Source organism: Chiloscyllium punctatum, chromosome 39, assembly GCF_047496795.1.
Source record: "Chiloscyllium punctatum isolate Juve2018m chromosome 39, sChiPun1.3, whole genome shotgun sequence".
In the NCBI taxonomy this organism is placed as follows: domain Eukaryota; kingdom Metazoa; phylum Chordata; class Chondrichthyes; order Orectolobiformes; family Hemiscylliidae; genus Chiloscyllium; species Chiloscyllium punctatum.
Window position 1 is genome coordinate 12,192,657 of NC_092777.1, and position 19,864 is coordinate 12,212,520.

The following is a 19,864-nucleotide window of genomic DNA, read 5'->3' on the forward strand; positions in this document are numbered from 1 at the left end:
AGGTTGCATGGGATCCAGGAGAGCTAGCTAACTGGATTCAAAACTGGCTTGATGGTAGGAAGCAGAGGGTGATGGTTGAAGATTGTTTCTTGGACTGGAGGCCTGTGACTAACGGTGTGCCACAGGGGTTGTTGCTGGGACCTTTGTTATTTGTTACATACATAAATGATCTGGAGGTGAATGTACAAGGTATAATTAGTAAGTTTGCGGATAATACAAAATTAGGAGATATCATTGACAGTGAGGGAGGTTATCGAAAATTGTTCAGCTGGGCAAGTGGGCCGAGGATTGGCAACTGCAAGTCAATATAGGTCAATATGAGGTATTGCACTTTGGAAAGTCAAATCAAGGTCACATTTATACAGTGAAGAACAAGGTCCTGAGGACTGTTGTGGAACAGAGGGGCCGAGGAGTACAAGTACATAGTTCAGTGACAGCAAAGTCACAGGTAGACAGGGTGGTGAAGAAGTCATTTAACATGTTGGCCTTCATCAGTGAAGACACTGGGTATAGGAGTTAGGATGTTATGTTACAGTTGTATAAGTTGTTGGCAAGACCGCACTTGGAGCATTGTGTACTGTTTTGGTCACCCTGTTATGGGAAAGACTTAGTTAAACTGGAGAGAGTGCAAATGAGATTTACAAGAGTGTTGCCAGGAATGATAGGACTGAATTCTAGGGAGAGGTTGGCCAGGACAGGACTTTATCCGTTGGAATGTAGGAGAATGTAGTCTTTTCCCCAGTGATGGGGAATTGAAAAAAACTAGGGGAAAAATTTAAGAAAGATCTGAGGGGCAACTTCTTCAAGCAGAGAGTAATGCATATATGGAGTGGACTGTCAGAGAAAAGGGTTGAGGCAGGTATAATAGCAACACTTCTAAATAAAAAAAATTGGATAGGTACATAGATGGGGAAGGTTTAGAGGGCTATGCATCAAATGTGGGCAATTGGAAATAACTGAGTGGGCACCATGAGGCCAAGAGCCTGTTTCCATGCTTTATCACTCTGTGACTTATTCGATAAGAGGTCAGAGCTCTGGGAACAAACTGTGGCTGGTTAGCTCAGATGGTTAGAGCATTGTTCTAATAATGCCAAAACTGCAAGTTCATTCCCCAGCATTGGTACTGGACAACATTGCTGATTTCTATACAAGCTCTGAATTATCAGGGTTCTTGTGGTGGAGTTGTAGCTTTTCTCAATTCATTTTTTTTGTGGGAGCGGGCATTGCTGGCTGGATCAGCATTTATTGCCCTTCCCTAATTGCCCAGAAGGCAGTTAAGAGTCCTATAGCACAGAGACAGGCCCTTTGGCCCAAACTGCTCCATGCCGTCCAAAGTGTCCATAAGGCATTGGATTTTGGAAGAAATATGGGATAAAGGATAGGAGGCTTGTGGGGAGCACTGGAATAATTCAGTCAGGATTCGCCAAAGAGCAGCAATTGGGCTTAGACAGGGGTGGAGGGTGGATGATGCTTGCAATGTCAGATAAAGTGCCAAGGCTGTAAACCATCTGGCTTGACTACTTTAGAGTGGGTGAAAAAAAGAACTGACATTGTGACAAGGGCTTCAATCTCTCCAGTATTTAACTGAGGGGCATTCTGGCTCAATGAGAGTAGATTATGAATAAGCATTTCAACTACATCAAGGCTGTGAAGTGTGCTAGAGAAATAGTGTAAAAAGAAGTTGATCACATGTAATAGGTTGGCATAAGTAAAGGTTGGTCACATGTCTGTATGATGTACAGAAATCGCACATTGTTTCTTCGAGTTCATGAAACTCTCAAAATGGATTCATCTAAATCATAATATATGGATGATTTGGAGATGCCAGTATTGGACTGGGGTGTACAAAGTTAAAAATCACACAACACCAGGTTATAGTCCAACAGATTTAATTGGAAGCATTAGCTTTGGAGCGACGCTTCTTCATCAGGCAATCACATGATGAAGGAGCGTCGCTCCGAAAGCTAGTGTGCTTCCAATTAAACCTGTTGGACTATAACCTGGTGTTGTGTGATTTTTAACATAATATATGGAAGTCATTATAACTGAATCATCTCATATTTTGGAGTCTTTCTTTTGAAGACTCTCAGAGAGAGAGAGAGAGAGAGAGAGAGTTCTACAGCACAGAGGGAGACAGGCCCTTTGGCCCAAACCGGTCCATGCTGACCAAAATGTCCTTCCATGCTAACCCCATTTCCCTAAACTTGGCCCATATCCTTTTTAGGTGAAAGTGAGGACGACAGATGCTAGAGATCAGAGTTGAGAGTGTGGTGCTGGAAAAGCACAGAAGGTCAGGCAGCATCTGAGAAGCAGGAGAATTGACATTTCGGGCAAAAGCTTTTCATCAGAAAGGCTTTTGCCCGAAACGTCGATTCTCCTCCTTGGATGCTGCCTGACCTGCTGTGCTTTTCCAGCACCACAATCTCAACCCATATCCTTTTAAACCTTTCCTATCCATGTATTTGTCCAAATGCCTTATAAATGTTAGTAATGTGGGTGGCACGGTGGCACATTGGTTAGCACTGCTGCCTCACAGCGCCAGAGACCCGGGTTCAATTCCCGCCTCAGGCGACTGACTGTGTGGAGTTTGCACATTCTCCCCGTGTCTGCGTGGGTTTCCTCCGGGTGCTCCGGTTTCCTCCCACAGTCCAAAGATGTGCAGGTTAGGTGAACTGGCCATGCTAAATTGCCCGTAGTGTTAGGTAAGGGGTAAATGTAGGGGTATGGGTGGGTTGCGCTTCGGCGGGGCGGTGTGGACTTGTTGGGCCGAAGGGCCTGTTTCCACACTGTAAGTAATCTAATCTAATCTAATAAACCTCAATCACTTCCACTGGCAGCTCATTCCATATGCGTGCCACCGTCTGTAAAAAAAAAGGTTGCCCCTCAGGTTTCCTTTTATTCTTTCCCCTCTAACATTAAACTGATGCTCTCTAATCCTCAGTTCCACAACCCTTGGAAAAAGACTCAGTGCATTCACCCTATCCATATCTCTCATTATCTTCTACACTTCTATAAGATCCCCCGTACTTCAGTCCCCTGCTCTCCAAAGAAATAAGTCCTAGCTTGTCCAACCTCTCCCTATAACTCAGACCGTAGAGTCCTGACAACACCCTTGTAAATTCCTTCTGCACTCTTTCCAGTTTAATAACATCCTTCCTATAACAAGGAGAAGGAAGTTTTTTTTCCCCAAACTTCCTCTCTTGAACAAGGCTGAATCAGTGAAATTTTTTACCCCAGCAGTTGTCCAGGCTAGGTCATTATGTTTATTTAAGGCTTAGACAAACAGATTTTTAATCAGTAAGGGAATCAAGGATTATAGCGAAAAGGCAGGAAATGGAGTTGAAGATGATCAGATCAGCTATGATCTCGTTGAATGGCAGAAAGTAATCTGCTCCTTCATGTTATAGTCTTAAAGTTGAATTCACCTTATTGCCAACATTGGCCTTGGTTACTGGGGGTCTATCTGCTATTCTGTATGTCTTCATAGGGAATCTACTTTGAGATGAGATGGCCAGCCTGCTGCACTGCAGTACGACTACTACTACTACTGGCTCCTGGCTCTCACTAAGTCTGCTTCTATCTGCTGTTTGACTACATAGACAATCCCTGAAAAGTCTCTCGAGATCCCCAGGGATCTGTAGCACTCAGTTTGAGGGGTACTGGTGGAGATCACAGAGACATATGTTGTTCCAATTTGTAGCTGAAGTCCCTAGATATCTGCTAGGAGCAGGACCTTGAGGCAGTTATTCCCTCCCTGTCCCAGGGTTTCAGAGGAGGTTGTCTTGCTGCCAGTGCTCTGGCTAAGACTAGTTCAGTTTGAATATACCAGAAATGTACCTTTCCCATCTAGTTATGCGTCCTACCTCGGTTGTCCACTCTCCCTCAGTGAACTTATGGTTCATGATTTGGAATTGTCCTAAGTTTTGTACATTCTAGAGTGAAATCAGTCCAGCATCAAAAGTATTTCCAATGGATCTGCACAAATCACTGGAGACAACCCCAAAGTAATGCAGCCAGTATGCAGTCAGTCTACTGTTAGCCTGTCAATCACTCTGGCCTTTGTTTCTCTTTTACAGGACCATGACTTCCTTGAAGATGAGCAGTTCTTCCTGGAGACACTAAAGAAAGCTCCATATAACACAACTTCACAGACAGTATAAAACTACAATCTTTAGGGAATTCTAAAACGATTGTATAAATCCCTTTTTACATCATTGATAAATGTAGCGGTTGCTTAATTTTTTAATACAGTGTATAAACTTTTTTATTTTTATAACAATGTTTGCAGGAAATAGAACCAATTACAGAAGTAAATCATTTTGTATATGAGCCATGCTCCTGACAATTCAAGTGGTAAAACCTTTCCCTTACATCTGCTGGCACAGATACACCTCATTCTTTGGGATATATTTAGACACACCAGCGAGAGCATGCATTTATGTCCCACTTACTGTTACCCCAGTCTTGGATGTGTTTTAAACTGATGTACCCCTAACTGAAGCTTTCCACCAGCTAAGGTTTGAAACCCACTCTCACAGACTTTATTTGATAGAAATGCATTTCTCATGAAAATCAAGACTAAGTCCAAAATAAGGCAGGAACAAAATCAGAAATTGTTGGAAAAACTCAACAGGTTTGGCAGCATCTGTGGAAAGGAAGCAAATTTAACATTTTTGGTCTAGTGACCTTTTTTCAGAATGCTGTTATTATCCTCACTGAAGACTAATCTATTTTCACATAAAAGGAAATTATTTTTCATCCACCCTTCCCTCACCATCCTAAATGACAAGAAATGTTAGATTTAACCACATTTCTTTGGATAGAGGGTGGTTTTCATTCAGGAAGATTCAGTCTGGTTCATCTCTTTGCTTTTCAGGATTTTAATCTTTTCCCAGTGAATTTTATAATCAGTTATGCAAAGATGTGTAATTAAGTCAAGACAGTGTTTGTAACATGAAGATGTACATTTGCAATAAAAACAAAAAAAAACTGCAAGTGCAGTGCACAGTTGGTGGCAAGCTGTGGTTAAAAGTTTTTGAATGAAACATGTATTAGTGTCAATTTTTGGTATGCACAGAGCTAGACTCAGAAGTGATGGCCAGAGCCAAGTTCAAGAATTTATGAATCTTAGCTTTGTCATATAGAACCTGAATCTTGCTGACAAAGGGAGACATGGCAAAACTTTTGCCTTGCACTCTTCAGAAGAGACAAATTCTTTTCTCTATATTCTGTAATATCCCCTTAAAGGTATGAAATTTCACCAGCTTGCTTTCATGTCTTCATGACTCCCCTTTATTAATTTTAAAAAATTTCAAATTGAAGGTAAAATTCAATCATATTATGGTCATTGCTACCTAGGGACACATTCTTTATGAGATCATTAATTAATCCTATCTTATTGTGCAATACCAGACCGAGTAAAGTCCATTCTCTAATCAGTTCTAGAACATGCTATTTGAATAAACTCTCTCAAAAACATTAAATGAACTCATCTACACTACCTTTCCAGTCAATATGCAGATTTTAAAATCTCCCTTTGTTATCACTGTGTCTTACTGACAAGCTCATATTATGTCTTCCTTTGGGGGAAAGATATAAAAAGGGACCTAAGGGGCAACTTTTTCACAGAGAGTAGTGTGTGTATGAAATGAGCTGCCAGGAGGAAATAATGAAGGCTGGAATAATTGCAACATTTAAAAAGCATTTGGATGGTATGCATAGGAAGGGTTTAGAGGGACATGGGCCAAGTGCTGGCAAATGGGACTAGATTATGTTAGTTAGGATATCGGGTCGCCATGGACGGGTTGGACCGAAGGGTCTGTTTCCGCACTGTCCGTCTCTATGACTCTACCCTTCTGTGTCGTTGTTAGGGACGCTATAGGCCATTCCCACAAATTACTTGCTGTTATAATTTCTCATTTATATCCAAACTGTTTCCATGTCTTGGTTCCTGAACTTCGGCCATTTCTCTCCATTGTTCTAATTCTAACATTAAATAACAGATGTTTTCCACTTTTTCCTGGCCTTCCCCTGTCTGTCCCCTTCAAGATTCAGGTCCTAATCCATGTCACTCTGCAGCCTTGCCTCTGTAATAGCTATATGTATTCAAAAATAGTTTCTTCAGTTTCAAACAGGTAAATTCTATGTTTACCTGTTAGTAGATTTTAACTATCTCTTCCCGTCACAATCTATTTTATCATTTTCCAGATTAATACCTTTCTCTTTGGCCTTGGCTCTACTATTTGATTTAGCAAATCTTTCTAAATTTGATCCGTTGCCACAACTATTTAGTTTAAAATCCTGTCTCCCTCCCTAGGTAGGTAAGAATTCCAGGCTCAGAGTTCAGCATGGAGACCTTCCCATCAGTACTAACTCCACTTTACCAGAGATGGTGCCTGAGCCCCACACACGAGAAGCCACTCCTCCCACACTTGTTTTTGAGCCATGCATTTATATCTTCAATCTGAATTGCCCCATGCCAACGTGTACACAGCCTCAGGTAATAATGCAGAAATTATGACCTTTGATTTTTTTGGTTATTAATTTGGCACTCAGCTCCTCTTATTGACTACGCAGAAACTCCTTCTTTGTGCTTCTATGTTGTTGGTATCGACATGGATCACGACAACTGGTCCCTCCCCCTCCCATTCCAAGTCGCACTCCAGCCCATCAGAGGAGTTCCAAACCTTGGCAACGGACAGACATCACAGCCATCTGGACTTGTGCTCTTTGATGCACAGAATGGTCAATTCTCCCTCACTGTGCTATCCCACATTATTTCTTTCTTCTCCTGAATGGTATCTTCTACCACAATACCATAGTCAGTTAGCTCATCCGTACCTTATAACTTCCGCATTCATCAAGTCAAGCTGAAAGAAACTCAAAACTGTTGGACAATTGCACAAGTTGAAGCTCCTGCCTTCAGAGTCCCCTTAATGGCTCTTTCTGTGCTGTAACTACAATGATATATAAATCCTATGATTATTTACCTGCCTCCCTCACAAAATTTGGAACTCTTGTAGTCACTGAAGCCAGATTAATTGTTAATTTGAAACTGAGATCCACAGATTCTCAGCAAACACTGGGAAAGAGCTGAGGCAAAACTGAGTGTAGACCTGCAACACAGGTCAGCTACAATCTTATTAAATGGCACAGTGTAGGGGAATATCAACATATACGATCAGGTGAAGCAGGCCATCGGGGAAACCTGTTAGCTTTCAGTTGCACTAATTTCTTCAACACATTTTCTTCATTAAATTTCAAATAAGATCTTCACTCTGATGAAACTTGTGATTCTCCACTTTTTAAAAACAATTCTACAGTTCTCAATGTTAAAATCACAACACCAGGTTATAGGCCGACAGGTTTATTTGAAAGCACTAGCTTTCAAAGCGCTACTTCATCAGGTGGTTGTAGAGAATAAGATAATTCTCCATAGAGTTTAGAAAGACAAATCAAATCAGGACTTATACGTTTAATGGTGAGATCCTGGGGAGTGTTGCTGAACAAAGAGACCTTGGAGTGCAGGTTTGTGGTTCTGGATTTTGGTTTGGCCACTTCTGGCATATTGTGTGGTAATTCTGGTCTTCTGCCTAGAGGAAGGCTGGTGTGAAACTTGAAAGTGTTCAGAAAAGATTTATGAGGATGTTGCCAGGGATGGATGGTTTCATCCATAGGGAGAGACTAAATAGGCTGGGGCTATTTTCCCTGGAGTGTCAGAGGCTGAGGGGTGACCTTATGGAGGCTTATGAAATCAAGACAGGCATGGATAGGTTAAATAGGCAAGGTCTTTTCCCTGGGGTAGGGGAGTCCAAACCTAGAGTGCACCTGTTTAAGGTGAGAGGGGAAAGATTTAAAAGGGACCTAAGGGGCAATGTTTTCATGCACAGGGAGGTGTACATATAGATTGAGCTGCCAGGGGAGGTGGTGGAGGTATTATTACAATATTTAAAACTTATCTGGATGGGTATATGAATAGAAAGGGTTTAGAGAATTATGGGCCATATGATGGCAAATGGGACTAAATCTGTATAGTTCAGCATGGAGAAATTTGATCAAAAGGTTGTTTCCATGCTGTATACCTCAATAACTCTAAGTTTATAATATAATGAGGGGTACGGACAAGGTTAATAGTTGTTGCCTTTTTCCTAGGATGAGGGATTTCAAGATGATGGGGAACATTTTTAAGGTGAGAGGAGAGAGATTTAAAAAAAGACACAAGAGGTAAAGTTTTTACACAGAGGGTGGTTTGCGTGTGGAATAAACTTCCAGAGGAAGTGGTGGATGTTGGTACAATTTTGAAGTTTAAAAGACATTTGAATTAGTCCACGAATAGGAAAGGTTTGGAGGGATATGGGCCAGGAGCAGGCAGATGGGACTAGTTTAGGATTATGTTCAGCATGGACTGGTTGGACCGAAGGGTCTGTTTCTGTGCTGTGTGACTTTTTGACTCTATGGTGCACCTGGTACACCACCCCCAGTAACATCCCTTTCTCACCTTGTTTTATTTTGTTAATTAATATCTATATAATCACAATGGTTACAGTACAGAGGAGTCAAGAGCATGGAAAGAGACTCTTCGGCCCATCATATCCATGCTGTTCATCAAATATCCATCGATTTGAATCCTATTTGCCAGCACTTGGCCCATAGCCATGTATCCTGTGGTGCTTCAAATGCTTATCTAAATATTCTTAAATGGGTCTACCAGCTTTTCAGCAGTGAGCTGCAAATACCAGAAGTGATTTATTTTTTCCCCAAATCACTCTAAACCTCCTGAGCCTTACCTTAACATTTCATCCCCCAGTTACTGTTGCCTCTACCAAGGGGTAATGTTCCTCCCTATCTCCCCAAACTATGGACCTCTAAACTTTGTACACCTCAATTAGATTTGCCCCCATCCTTTCCTGCTTAAAGGAAAACAACCCAAGCCTTTCTTCACAGCCCAGCAACATCCAGGTAAATCCTTTCGATACACTGCCTCATGCAATCACATGGTGTGGTGACCAGAAATGCATATAGAAGCCATTGTATCTGTGCTGGCCCTATGAAAAAGCAGTTCACTTCGTGTCATTAACCCCATTTCATTCCCCACAGCTCTGCTGGGACCTGTTTTCATTTTCAGGTACCAGCTCACTGAATTCTCTTTGGAATGCCTTGGTTGAACCTGCCTCCCTACGCTCTCAGCTAGGGCATTATAACTGAGATTCGACTTTGATTCCAAATTTATTTAATTAATTGAGTTTAAATTGTCTAGCTGCTGGTGGGATTTGAACCCATGTTCCCCATCATTTGTTCAGTTTCTGGATTTCCATCAATGACATGATCATTCTGCTATCTTAGCCATGTATGGGTTAGTCTTTTTGAATCTGAATACATTGACTTTGCAATACTTGGATTAAAGTGAAATTGTGAGTAAACTATTAAAATTAGATTTTTTTGTCACGTGTTCAAATACTGTACAGTAGTCCCCCCATACCTCTGGGGGATACATTCCTAAATCTACCACAGAAGCCCAAAACTGTGGATAGGAGTGAACCCATTCATTTAAATGGGAAGTTTTTACCTGCCCGGCAGCCCCCGATACCTGGTTCCGGAAAGTTCCCTATACAAGGTTCAGGCCACAGTAAACCGCGGGTAACCAAAACCATGGAAAATGATTCCGTGGATACGGGGGTCGCCTTGTATTGTGGGAAGAGTACAAAGTCACCATTGACCAGTGTTATCTTGGTTACAAAACCGGAATTAAGAAAACAACAGAAATAAAAGAAACGGAGCCAAAAGGAAAGAAAAATATCCTAAATCTAAAATAAATTATCTCGTGGGTTTTTTTTAAACCACTCATTTACTTTGCCAATTATCCTTCTGGCACCAAATTTTCCAACTTTCATACTGTTGTTTAGAATGTAGCCCAAATAATCATAGAATCATAGAGCACATAAACAGACCCTGGTCCAACTAATCCATGCTGATGCTTGGGAATACGGGACTAGGATATCGTAGCAATTATGGAGACATGGCTCATGGATGGACAGAACTGGAAGCTTAATTTTCCAAGGTATAGGTGTGTTATGGACTAGGCCAGACCACTCAAATCATTCATAAGCAGGCTGCCCAGACCATAACTTTGCCGTTTGTTTGGGTAAGTGTACAGTGAAAATTACTCCGAGTAAGTTAGCGAGGTTGACTACCAGGTTTTAAAACAGACAAAAATGTATTCACAAAATTATACAATGAAATGTAAAGAACAGAATATAGAATACCCACAGAACTCAGACTATCCCAAACTAGACTTAATTATGCTGTTCCGAATATACACAACAGTCCCAATAAACAAACCCCTTAAACAAAGTAAAAATGAAACAAATGCTTACAGGTCGAAGTTAGAAGGGCAGAAGGAGAGAGAGAGTCTAGACACCTGTTTCCACACAGCCCACTGCTGCACTGACTCAACCAAGACTTCAGCTTCGAGAACTGACCACTCTCCTTTCGTTAGACAGGTCACTTTTAAAACAAGCTTTGGCCTAAAGTCTTGTCTGTTTACGTATAAACACAAAGGCCTCCCAACACACTTTTATCTCTGTACCAAACCAGCCTTTTCAGAGCCCTGAGTGTTTTATGACCCCTCTGAAAAAAACCAAGGACACAGTATCCTTGAGAAAAGGAACAGCTTTATGACACCTCCCCCCTTAAAAAAAAGAACCATCAATAGCCAAAGGTGGCTTCATTTTTAAAACCCCTCAAAAAGCAAACTGGTTAGTACTCTCAAACACACATATACACTACACTGATTATACTCATGTAAACATGCACAACCACATTTGAATTCAGGCCGTGGCTCACACGCCACCGAATGCCTCTGTATCTCATTCGAGCCTTGATAACGCATCAGCAATCACATTTTTGTGAGCTGCCACCTGCACAATTGTCAAATTGAATGGCTGCAACAACAAGCTCCATCTAAACAGGCTGGCATTTTTGTCTTTGAATTTCTCCACAAACGTCAATGGGTTATGATCAGTGTATACGATTGTCTCAGATGCATTGCTGGTAATATAAACACTGAAATGTTGAAATGCCAACACCAAGCTCTTTCTCCACCATTAATTATTTTTGTTGATGAACGTTCAACTTTCTGGAAAAATACCCAACGGGTCTTTCTGTTCCCTCGTCATCCTCCTGCAGGAGCACTACACCGACACCCACATCACTGATATCGATAGCCACCTTGAAAGGCTTTGTAATCTGGTGTGGCTAATACTGGGGCAGTGGTTAACATCGTTTTTAAGCTGTCAAATGCCTTTTGACAGTTTGCTATCCACTGAAACTCCTTGCCCTTTTTTAACAATTCAGTGAGTGGAGGAGCCACACTGCTAAAGTTTGGCACAAACATTTGGTAAAATCCACTCAATCCCAGGAACCGTAGTACTGCTCTTTTTATCAAGGATGTGGGGGATACCCTAATTACCTTTGTTTTCACATCCCATGGGGCCATTTGTCCAACAAAATGGCCCAGGAAGGTGACTTGAGCTTTAGCTTGCCTTCCAAGGTTGACCGAACAAGTCCGATAAATGCTGGAAATGTTTTTTCCATGAGTGACTAAAAATCACCAGGTCATCAATATACACCACACGGTTATGTAATCTGGCAATGACCTTATTAGTTAGTCTCTGAAATGGCTGCAGCATTTTTTTTATACCAAATGGCTTGATTTTGAATTGATATAGTCCATTTGGCATTACGAAAGCCAAAATTGCCTTTGCTCTCTCTGACAGAGGTCCCTGCCAGTCGCCTCTGAGCAGTAGGGAGGTTAGGAATATGGCATCAATCTTAAAGGAGGGTGCCTGTAAACAGAAGAGTGGCTTGAAGTGTGTATATTTTAATGCCAGAAGTTTAAGAAATAAGGTAGGTGAACTTGCAGCGTGGGTTGGTACCTGGGACTTCGATGTTGTGGCTATTACGGAGACATGGCTAGATCAGGGACAGGATTGGCTGTTGCAGGTTCCAGGGTTTAAATGTTTTAGTAGGGTCAGAGGTGGGGGTAAAAGAGGGGGGTGTGTGGCTTTGCTTGTCAAAGATAGTATTACAGCAGTGGAAAGGAAGATGGACGAAGATTTGCCATCTGAGGTAGTTTGGGTTGAGGTTAGGAATAGGAGAGGTGAGGTCACCCTGTTAGGAGTCTTTTACAGGCCTCCGAATAGTCCTAGAATTGTTGAAGAAAGGATTGCGAAGATGATTCAGGAGAAGAGTGACAGTAATAGGGTGGTTGTTATGGGGGACTTTAACTTTCCTGATATTGATTGGGAAAGCTATGGCTCAAGTTCGTTAGATGGGTCAGTGTTTGTCCAATGTGTGCAGGAGAGTTTCCTGACACAATATGTAGATAAGCCAACAAGAGGTGAGGCCATACTGGATTTGGTTCTGGGTAACGAACCAGGCCAGGTATTAGAACTAGAGGTAGGTGAGCACTTTGGGGACAGTGACCACAATTCGGTGATTTTTACTCTAGTGATGGAGAGGGATAAGTGTGTACTACAGGGCAAGAGTTATAGCTGGGGGCAGGGAAATTATGATGCGGTGAGGCATGACTTAGGATGTGTGGATTGGAAAAGTAGATTCCAAGGCAAGAGCGTAATTGATATGTGGAACTTGTTCAAGGAGCAACTATTGAGTGTCCTTGATAAGTACGTACCTATCAGGCAGGGAGGAAAGGGTCGTGTGAGGGAGCCGTGGTTTAATAAGGAATTGGAATCCCTTGTTAAATGGAAGAGGGCGGCCTTTGTAAAGATGAGGCGTGAAGGTTCAATAGGGGCGATTGAGAGTTATAAGGTAGCCCGGAAGGACCTGAAGAGAGAGCTAAGAGCAGCAAGGAGGGGACATGAAAGGTCCTTAGTTGGTAGGATTAGGGAAAACCCTAAGGCTTTCTATAGGTATGTTAGGAATAAAAGAATGACTAGGGTAGGAATAGGTCCAATCAAGGATAGTAATGGGAAGTTGCGTGTGGAGGCTGAAGAGATTGGGGAGGCACTGAATGAATACTTTTCGTCAGTATTCACTCAGGAACAGGACATTGTTGTCGATATGAATACTGAGGCACGAATAAGTAGAATGGATGGCTTTGAGATATGTAGAGAAGAGGTGTTGGAAATTCTGGCAAGGGTGAAAATAGATAAGTCCCCTGGGCCTGATGGCATTTATCCTAGGATTCTCTGGGAAGCAAGGGAGGAGATTGCAGAGCCATTGGCCTTGATTTTTGTGTCCTCTTTGTCTACAGGAGTAGTGCCAGAGGACTGGAGGCTAGCAAACGTGGTTCCCTTGTTCAAGAAGGGGAGTAGGGATAATCCTAGTAACTATAGGCCAGTGAGTCTCACTTCTGTTGTGGGCAAAGTCTTAGAGAGAATTGTAAGGGATAGGATTTATGCACATCTGGATAAGAATAATGTGATCAAGGATAGTCAGCATGGTTTTGTGAAGGGCAGATCGTGCCTCACAAACCTTATTGAATTCTTTGAGAAGGTGACTAAGGAGGTAGATGAGGGGAAAGTGGTAGATGTGGTATATATGGATTTTAGTAAGGCGTTTGATAAGGTCCCCCATGGTAGGCTACTGCAGAAAATACAGAGATATGGCATTGAGGGTGAGTTGGAGGTTTGGATTAGGAATTGGCTGGCTGGAAGAAGACAGAGGGTAGTAGTTGATGGCAAAGGTTCATCTTGGAGTGCCGTCACTAGCGGTGTTCCGCAAGGATCTGTTTTGGGACCATTGCTGTTTGTCATTTTTATAAATGACCTGGAGGAAGGGTTAGAAGGTTGGGTGAGCAAGTTTGCGGATGATACGAAAGTCGGAGGAGTTGTAGACAGTGAGGAAGGATGTGGCAGGTTACAGCGGGATATAGAGAAGCTGCAGAGCTGGGCAGAAAGGTGGCAAATGGAGTTCAATATAGCTAAGTGTGAGGTGATTCACTTGGGTAAGAGTAACAAAAAGATGGATTACTGGGCTAATGGTCGGATACTTGGTAGTGTGGAAGAGCAGAGGGATCTTGGTGTCCATGTACACAGATCTCTGAAAGTTGCCACCCAGGTAAATAGTGCAGTGAAGAAGGCATATGGCGTACTGGCTTTTATTGGTAGAGGAATTGAGTTCCGGAGTCCTGAGGTCATGCTGCAGTTGTATAAGACTCTGGTGCGGCCGCATCTGGAATATTGTGTGCAGTTTTGGTCGCCATACTATAGGAAGGATGTGGAGGCACTGGAACGGGTGCAGAGGAAGTTTACCAGGATGTTGCCTGGTATGGTAGGAAGATCCTATGAGGAAAGGCTGAGGCACTTGGGGTTGTTTTCATTGGAGAAAAGAAGGTTTAGGGGTGACTTGATAGAGGTGTACAAGATGATTAGGGGTTTAGATAGGGTTGACCATGAGAACCTTTTTCCACGTATGGAGTCAGCTATTACAAGGGGGCATAGCTTTAAATTAAGGGGGGGTAGATATAGGACTGATGTTAGGGGTAGGTTCTTCACTCAGCGAGTCGTAAGTTCATGGAATGCCCTGCCAGTAGCAGTGGTGGACTCTCCCTCTTTATGGGTATTTAAGCGGGCATTGGATAGGTATATGGAGGATAGTGGGTTAGTGTAGGTTAGGTGGGCTTTGATCGGCGCAACATCGAGGGCCGAAGGGCCTGTACTGCGCTGTATTCTTCTATGTTCTATGTTCTAAGTCCAACTGAGAAATGTAAGTTGCTTGCCCCACCTTTTCGACACATCCTCCAACAGCAGATTTGGAAATGCATTGGTCTTTGTAACAGCGTTGACTTTGCGATAGTCCCCACTGGGTATGATCTTACTTTGGCACTATGACTATGGGTGAGCTCCAATCACTGTAACTCACTTTGCTTATGTTATCTTGGAGCATGGGCTCTATCTCCTTCTGAACCCGCGCCAACTTTAGAGGGTTATGCCTATAAGGATGTTACTTAATCAGACATAGCATCTCCTATATCTACATCATACACAATTAGGTTAGTACTTGCCAGTGTATTTTCACATATCTCATGTAATAGTAATGACTCTTTCAGGTGATTTTGATTTTCTTGTGGAAGGTAATTCAATAATTTATCCCAATTTTTGACACTGTCCAATTCAGAATCCTCTGCACTTGGTTCCTCCTTCTGTGCTTTAATCATTAACACCTTTTCCTCTTAACTACTTTTGAGCATATTCACATGACACATTCAGAGATTTCTTCCTGTCTAGAGTCCCTATCAAGTAGTTCACCTCACTCAATTTCTTCTCAATTTGATAAGGTTCACTAAACCTTGCTTTTAAAAGTTCACCTATTACTGGAAGTAACATCTATGTCATATCCCCGATGGCAAAATTGCAAATTTTTGATTTCTTATCCACGTCTTATTTCAGTGTATGCTGCGATACTTTTAAATGCTGTCAAGTGAACTCTCCAGCTCTATTTAGTCGTTCTCTAAAATTTGACACAGTCCAAATGTGTGGGTTTCTGAATTCTGACTTACTAATTTCTACTAAATCAATTTTAATGGTCCTCTTACTTCATGCCCAAAACTTAATGCAAATGGACTGAAATTGGTTGATTGCAGAAAGCACAAATGGAACTCCCTTATCCCAATCATCTGGATAATACTGACTACAAGCCCTCAACATGGTGTTTGATGCCATCTCTCTAGCACTACCTGCGATTCAGGATGGTACGCAGTCGATCTGAATTGCTGTATTCTCAAGTTACCTATAACCTCCCTGACCAGTTTGGATGTGAAATCTGACCCTGTATTGGTAGTCTGTGTCCAGTAAAAAATTTGAGTAATTCTTCTGCAACCCTTTTTGCTGTGATATGGCGTAATGGTACTGCCTCTGGAAATCTAGTCGATACATCCATTATTGTTAATAAATACTTATTCCCACTTTTTGTTTGATCAGGTGTGGCTATACCACAGCAGTGGTTAACACAGTTATTAGGCTGTCAAATGCCTTTTGATAGTCCACTGAAACTCCTTGCCCTTTTTTAACAATTCGGTGAGTGGAGCAGCCATACTGCTAAAATTCGGCACGAACGTTTGGTAAAATCCACTCAATCCCAGAAACCGTAGTACTGCTCTTTTCGTCGACGCTGTGGGAAATTCCCCAATTATTTTCGTTTTTGCATCCCATGGGGCCATTTGTCCATGTCCAATTACATGGCCCAGGAAGGCATGCCATCAATCAAGACTGTTGTAAAAGGTTCCCCAAATGCTGGAATAGGTTTTAAAGGTGCAGGTTTTATTACTGCCTATTTTGACACGTCTGGCAAAATTCAACTACATCCTGGTGTAGTCCAGGCCAGTAAAAATGTCTTTGTATTTTAGCCTGTGTTTTCCTCACCCCTAAATGACCTCCAAGTGGTACCTCATGTGCCACTCACAGCACCTCCTTTCTGTACCCTACTGGCAAAACAATCTGATGAACTTCTGCCCATTTCTCATCTGCTTGAACGTGTGATGGTCTCCATTTCCTCATTAAGACACCATTTGTTAAGTATTAACACACAGGGATGCATTCACTTTCTGTATACCTCTTGATACAACTGTTTTAAGTTCTCATCTTTCTGCTGTAACTCAATAAGCTTAGCAGAGCTAAAGGTACTTACATGGTTACCTATTTGCTCCTTTTCTGTCCCACTTATCTGATTAAAGTAAGTCTCTAATAATACTACTTCAGCTTCTTATCCATAACTTTTGATCTCTCCTCCTTCAACTTGTGACTCTGTGATCTCGTTCCTGCACAATCAGGGAAAATTCCTCAATAAACATCCTGCATTTCTTCAGTTGCCTGCATCTCTACTGGCTTTTCAACTAATGTAGGCAGCACTCCTACTGGTGAATCAGCTATATCATTTGGAAGGACAAACTATATTCCTGGAGCTGAGAGTTTGTCCAGTACTCCTACCACAAATTCTCCATTCTTCTCTGGATGGTCTAGCCTCCCTTTACATAATTGAGCACTTTTTGTCTCACCATGGATTCCTGTTACCAAAACCTTTTCTGGCAATAGTCCTTCAATATTTCCTCATCCTTCAGCATCACAGACTGAGAGGATCCTGTGTTCTTTAATATCGTAACCTCTTTACCTGCTACTCTTGGCCTATGTGAATAAACTTTGCCCATGCAGGTAATTTTTTTAAGCAGATCTGGCACTTCCTCCTTAATCAACCTCTGGTTCAGCTTTCTACCTTCCATTGGGCTTTCTGTTACCATGCCAGCAAAACTTCCAGACTTGTCCTGTTTTCCTACATCTGGCTTTCACCAACAATGTGATTTCATGTGGCCCACTTTATTAGAACAAAAACACTGGAGCTTTTTAACTTATTTGTCGCTTCAAGGGTTTCCTATTTACCCTGTGGTAAGTTATCCTTATGATCTTCACTGAGATCTACCTTTCCCTTTCCACATGAGGATTTCTCTTTGCCCCAGTTTCTATCCCTCATGGACTGAAATTGATTCTGGAAGCCAAACCGTGTTTTATGGACCAGCTCATAATCATCAGCCACTTCAGCTGCTAACCTTGCTGTTTTAACTCTCTGCTCTTCCACATGAGTTTGTGCTGCTTCAGGCAGTGAATTTTTGAATTCCTCCAAAATAATTACCTCTCTCAGGGCATAATACATTTGATCTATTTTTAAAGCTCTTATCCATCTATCGAAATTATTCTGTTTGATCCTTTCAAACTCAACATGGGTTTGAACAGGGTCTTTCCTTAGATTCCTGCAACATTGTCTATAGGCTTCTGGTATAAGCTCATATGCACTTACGATAGCTTTTTTCACTTCCTCGTAGTACTCAGATACCTCCTCTGATAGTGACGCGAAGACCTCACTAGCCCTACCTACACGTTTTGTTTGGATCAACAAAACCCACATGGTCAATGGCAACTGCATTTGTTCAACCACTTTTTCAAATGAGCTGAAAAAGGCTTCCACATCCTTCTCATCAAATTTAGGCACTGCCTGAACATACATAAACAGTTTCTCACTAGGCTTTCGCCCACTATAGGTTTGCTCATTCCCACCCTCTTCCTCATTAGGCTTGCCTTCAGAATTTATCTCCAGCCTTTTAAGCTGACCTCCCTTTTTAAGGGTCAATATCTGAAGCTCAAATGCTCTCTCTTCTGCTTTTAATCATAACTCAAACTGTTTCATCTTGGTTGCCCATTCCCCATCTCTCATCTCTCACTCAAGCTGCTTCATTTGTAATTGCATTCTTGCCATCTCTATAGATCCTGATGGTGTTTCCTGCAAGTTTAAATGCTGAGCTACTGCTGTAATTATCTCTCCTTTCCTCACAGAAACAGGCAGCTCCAATTCCAGCTTATCTGCTAATTCCTTGAGTTTGGCCTTAACCACCTTTTGCAAAACTGCTAAGCTCACCTCATCCACCACCAGAAAACTCTTGGCAACTGAAAGAACCATTGCTATCCCAAGCTTTGTTTCTCCAACCAAACCAACACCCGAAATAAAGACACCAGCACCTACCACTCACTGTCTAAATCCGGGATGAACCCCCTATCTGTTATGGACTAGGCCAGACCACTCAAAACATTCTTAGGCAGGCAGCCCAGACCATAACTTTGTAATCTGTTTTGGTAAGCGTACAGTGAAAATTACTCAGAGTAAGTTAGCAAGGTTGTTAAAACAGACAAAAATTTATTCACAAACTTACAGAATGAAACACAAAGAACAGAATATAGAATACCCACAGAACTCAAGTCTATCCCAAACTAGATTTAATTATGCAGTTCTGAACATACACAACAGTTCCAATAAACAAACCCCTTAAACACACAGCAAAAAAATGAAACAAAGTCTTACAGGTTGAAGTTAGAAGGGCAGAAGGAGAGAGAGAGTCTAGCAGCCTGTTTCCACACAGCCCACTACTGCACTGACTCAACCAAGACTTCAGCTTCCAGGACTGACCACTCACCTTTCACTAGACAGGTCCCTTTAAAACATAAGCTTTGGCCTAAAGTCTCATCTGTTTATGTGTAAACAAAAAGGTGTCTCAATCCCTTTTTATCTCTGTACCAAACCCAGCCGTTTCAGAGCCCTGAGTGTTTTACGATCCCTCTGAAAAACACCAGGGACACAGTATCCTTGAGGAAAGGAGCAGCTTTGAGAAAAAAGAATCAGCTTTGTGACAGATGCAATAGCAAGGATAGAATTTGTGGGGGGGAAGCTGGTGACCAAGAAAGGAAGGGGAGTGGTGTTTTTGATTAAGGATAACATTATGGCTGTATTTGAGCATATTCTTGGGAATACATCCAGGAAAGTTATTTGGGTGGAACTGAGAAATAAGAAAGGGATTATCACCTTATTGCGATTGTACTATAGACACATTGGTAGTCAGCAGGAAATTGAAAAACAAATTTGTAAGGAGATCTTGGTTACCTTTAAGAATAATAGGGTGGTTATGGTAGCAGATTTTTAACTTTCCAAACAGTGATTATGACTATCATAGTGTTAAAGGCTTTGACAAACAGGAATTTGTTACAAGAAAATAGTGTACAAGAAAACTTTCTGATTCGGTATGTGGATGGATATACTAGAGAAGGTGCAAAAAGAGGTGACCCACTCTTGGGAAATAGGGCAGGACACATGACTGAGGTGTCTGTGGGGGAGCACTTTGGGGTCAGTGACTATAATTCTATTTGTTTTAAAATAGTGACAAAAAAGGATAGAGCAGATCTAAAAGTTAAAATTCAAGGAAGGCCAATGTTGATGAATTAGGCAAGAAGTTTCAAAAATTGTTTGGTAAAAAGGGGACATGAGATAGCTTTGGCAAATAGGGTTAACGAGAATCCAAAGGGATTTT

The 19,864-nt window shown here is 41.8% G+C and overlaps 1 protein-coding gene and 1 long non-coding RNA gene across 14 annotated transcripts in view; one reads left to right on the plus strand and one right to left on the minus strand.

Annotated features, from left to right (window-relative positions):
• Nucleotides 1-5,045, plus strand: part of LOC140463826 (fas-binding factor 1 homolog) — a 115,348-nt gene extending 110,303 nt beyond the window's left edge. For all 13 annotated transcript variants that reach the window (XM_072558194.1, XM_072558196.1, XM_072558201.1 and 10 more), the window contains one exon: nt 4,077-5,045. In XM_072558194.1, coding sequence (XP_072414295.1) covers nt 4,077-4,160 — 84 coding nt within the window. In that variant the 3' untranslated portion in view covers nt 4,161-5,045. The remainder of the gene's footprint in view (nt 1-4,076) is intronic.
• The window catches only part of LOC140463828 (uncharacterized), a 72,844-nt gene that overhangs the window by 50,882 nt on the left and 2,098 nt on the right, over nt 1-19,864 (minus strand). The window lies entirely within an intron of this gene.